The 3,045-nt window shown below is 62.8% G+C and overlaps 3 protein-coding genes across 3 annotated transcripts; 2 read left to right on the top strand and 1 right to left on the bottom strand.

The window, feature by feature from the left end:
- Positions 1 to 14: 14 nt before the first annotated feature.
- PHACADRAFT_266345 (uncharacterized protein) lies at positions 15 to 713 on the bottom strand. Its single transcript, XM_007402923.1, has one exon. It carries the CDS (start codon positions 411 to 413, stop codon positions 81 to 83), a length of 333 nt encoding a protein of 110 aa, XP_007402985.1. The 5' UTR covers positions 414 to 713; the 3' UTR covers positions 15 to 80.
- Positions 714 to 1,189: 476 nt separating this feature from the next.
- On the top strand, positions 1,190 to 1,974 carry PHACADRAFT_179497 (uncharacterized protein; the record flags this gene model as incomplete). The annotated part of the gene is made up of 2 exons (XM_007402924.1): positions 1,190 to 1,659; positions 1,718 to 1,974. Coding segments are annotated over exons 1-2 (441 nt in total), but the record flags the coding sequence as incomplete, so codon positions are not given.
- A 17-nt stretch (positions 1,975 to 1,991) lies between these two features.
- On the top strand, positions 1,992 to 2,921 carry PHACADRAFT_266347 (uncharacterized protein). The gene has a single exon (XM_007402925.1). The coding sequence runs from the start codon at positions 2,132 to 2,134 to the stop codon at positions 2,912 to 2,914; it is 783 nt and encodes a 260-aa protein (XP_007402987.1). The 5' UTR covers positions 1,992 to 2,131; the 3' UTR covers positions 2,915 to 2,921.
- The last annotated feature ends 124 nt before the right edge of the window (positions 2,922 to 3,045 follow it).

Below are 3,045 nucleotides of genomic sequence, written 5' to 3' on the forward strand. Positions count from 1 at the left end.
AGTCGTAGTGCTCTAGTAGTGTGTCCGAACTTGTCCAAAAAACACAGGCCAGTCCCAGACGGTCCGGGACAAGGGATTATCTACATGGCCATGGTGAGCCCAACCACGGCCGGCCAGAGGATGAACACGAGCCGGAACTTGAGCCGCTCAAAGTCGACGACGGCATGTCGTCCGCCCGCCGCGCCGCTGCTGCTGCTGGCACCGTGCGGCTCGTGTGCGCGGCGGTACGCGCTCTCATCGTCGGCGCTCACGGGCGTGGCGGTTGGGCTCAGCGCGCTCGTGCGCGGCTGCGGCGCGAGCGCGGAGACGAGCGTGGTGTTCGGGAGGACGAGCGTGAGGTAGGGCGTGTACAGCGCACGCGCCGTCGTCGTCTGGTTGTCCGCCGCCGCCGCCGCGGGCGCGAGGGAAGCCATGTCGAGGATCGTGAAGGAGGCGGTGTAGACGGCGGTGCGCAAAGTTTTGCTGCGAAAGCAGAGGTAGCTGGGGGACGCGGCAGACGCAGACAGGTGTGCGCGGTCAGTCAGTCAGGCAGGCGAGGGCGCGCAGCGGTCGGAGGCTTACTAGTCGGAGCCGTTGTGCCCCCACGCGGGCGACACCCAGACGGCCTGCGCCCGGGTGGCCGCATCGACGTCCCGGGCGAGCGTCGCGATCGGGCTCTGGTACGCGGCAACCAAGACACACGGTTATTTTCAACACAGCAGGGTGGCGCGAGACACGGAGGCTTTTTTGTATGGGGGAGTGCAACACGCGTACCTCGTCGTCGCCGCCGGACAGCAGCTCGATATCCACACGCCCGAACTGGGCGAGGTGCGGGGCCGACTTGTCGTCCGTCCAGGTGACGGTGTAGGAGCGTCCTGCGTTCCAGACGGTGCTCGCGACGGGAGAGGTGCCGTACAGACCTGCAGAGACGGAGACGGCGAGAGCAGCCAAGAGCCAGAACGTCGCCAGGAGTGTCGCCAGCATGCTGAGCATGGTTTGTCGTGGTCGCCAGCGGTCGTCAGAGCGTAGAGACAGGAAGTCGAGGCCGCCAGAACCGAGGAAGGCGTCCAGGCCAGGTGGGGAAGCGTCCCGGAGCGCGTTGTCGTGTTTGTGTCTTTCGGACGCGAGGTATCACTAGCTCAGGAGCGGCATGAAGCAGAGTCTGAGGACTCAGGAGGAACGCTGTGAGAAACCAACCCCGTTTCGCTTCCGCTCAAGGCGCTCTGTTTGGCCTGTCACGTGAAATGGGCGGGGCCCCGGAAAAGGCAAACGCGTCAAGGCGCGTCGGGAGGCAGCAGGCGCGCCTCGCCAACTCCGCCTCCTGCGTATCAGGCCAGCTTGCTGTCACCCACACCCAACATCCTGGCCTGAATCCGCTTCCCTCTGCCTCCTTCTGTTTGTCTGTACTTTACTCGCACTCGTCACGAAGCCTTCTGTACTACCACCACCGGCTGGGTCGCAGACAGCAGCGCGGCCCACAGCCTCTCCTAGTCCATGTTGCGCTCGCTACTCTCGCCGCTGAGCAATCGTTTCCCGCTGACCCCGCGCCCCGATGTTAGCACATTTCCCGTGGTGGACGAGCCGTCGCCAGAGGACTTCGCGCGGGATGTGCTCGTGGAGGTCATGCGCAACGCCGTCGAACGGCTCAAGGTCGCAGAGGGCCTGAGCGACCGCACACAAGTACGCGCGTTTCCCGCTGCTGTTTGCTGTGCGAGCTGATATGAACGTGCGGCTGCAGGTGCTCGTCGAGGTGCATGGCATCATGGTGCAGGACGCGTGCACGAAGGACGTGTTCCGCGAGATGGACGGCTTCCTCGTCCTCATGAGCGTGCTCTCGACGATGCAGCCGGGACACTCCTGGGCGCTCGCTGAGCCTGGAGACGAGATTGTGCATGAGGTGCTGGATGCGGTCCGGCTTGTGTTCGTCATCGTCTCAGAAGCCATGGACAACCACAAAGCGAACACTTCGTTCTTTGAGGTGTGTATATATTCAGCTCACTTATACCACCGCCCTGCTGATTCTGTGCAGCGCTCTGTAGGGTATGACTCCTTGCGTCAATCTATCCTCCCTCTCGTCTCGGACACCAAAACAGTAGAGCAGACACTCGGCTTCCTCGTCGCCCTCGGTGTACACAACTTCTCGCTCTCAGCAATGTTCATCGGCCCCGACGAGTTCTCGTACGAGTCCGTCGACACCCAACTGGAGGACGCCGAGCCGATGCTCAAATTCATCCGACACCCGCGGGCGTTCCGCGTGCTCTTCGCGTCCATGGACCACTTCCCGGAGCCCAAGGCCGGCCGGCTGCGCTACACGACGCTCAAGCTGCTGGACAGACTGACGTTCCACAGCCACCGCAACCACGCCGTGCTCACGAGCCTCGACCTCATCGGCCCCCTGTTCGACCTGTACCACGCCAGCGGCGGCCCCAGCCCCGCGCGGATCCTTGTTAGACAGGAGCGGCAGGCGGTGCTCCGGGTGCTCAAGCGCCTCATGGAGCTGGGCTCGGACACGACGGTTGCGCGGACGATGTTCCAACGGGCGGTGAACGAGGACGACAGCCTGAACGGCGAGGTCCTCGAGCTGCTGCGTGCGGGAATGAAGACGAGGTGGCCGGAGCACATGTCTATGGAAGATGCGGCCGCCATCAGCGTTCCCATTGGATTGAGGAGTCTGCCCGGCGGTGGCTTTACGTTCATGGCCTGGCTCAGAATCGAGAAGTTTCCTGTCGAGAAGCCGCAGAGTTTGTTCTCGTTCGTCGTGGCGGGGTCGCCCGTGTTCTCGATGCAGATCTATCCCGATGGTGTCCTCGGCTGCAGAAGCAATGTGGCGAGAGAGCTGCCGAACTTCAAATCTAGGCTGCAACCTGCTCGGTGGACACATCTCACGCTGGTGCACTACCCACACAGGGCCTCGGCGCCAACAGTCCGTTTGTAGTCTTTATTTCTTCGTCCTTCGTGCTTCCCTTAAAATGCCATCAGGTCTCTTCATTGATGGTGTCCTAAGTGATGCAATGAACTGGCAATACCCGCGTGCCGAGGGCAGCTCGGAAGACGGCGTGTACACGG

This window comes from Phanerochaete carnosa, assembly GCF_000300595.1.
Source record: "Phanerochaete carnosa HHB-10118-sp unplaced genomic scaffold PHACAscaffold_563, whole genome shotgun sequence".
In the NCBI taxonomy this organism is placed as follows: Eukaryota; Fungi; Basidiomycota; class Agaricomycetes; order Polyporales; family Phanerochaetaceae; genus Phanerochaete; species Phanerochaete carnosa.

Excerpts from the sequence above, each read along its gene's own strand:
- PHACADRAFT_266345 (XM_007402923.1), bottom strand. The coding sequence starts at position 413 with ATGGCTTCCCTCGCGCCCGCGGCGGCGGCGGCGGACAACCAGACGACG.
- PHACADRAFT_266347 (XM_007402925.1), top strand. The coding sequence starts at position 2,132 with ATGTTCATCGGCCCCGACGAGTTCTCGTACGAGTCCGTCGACACCCAA.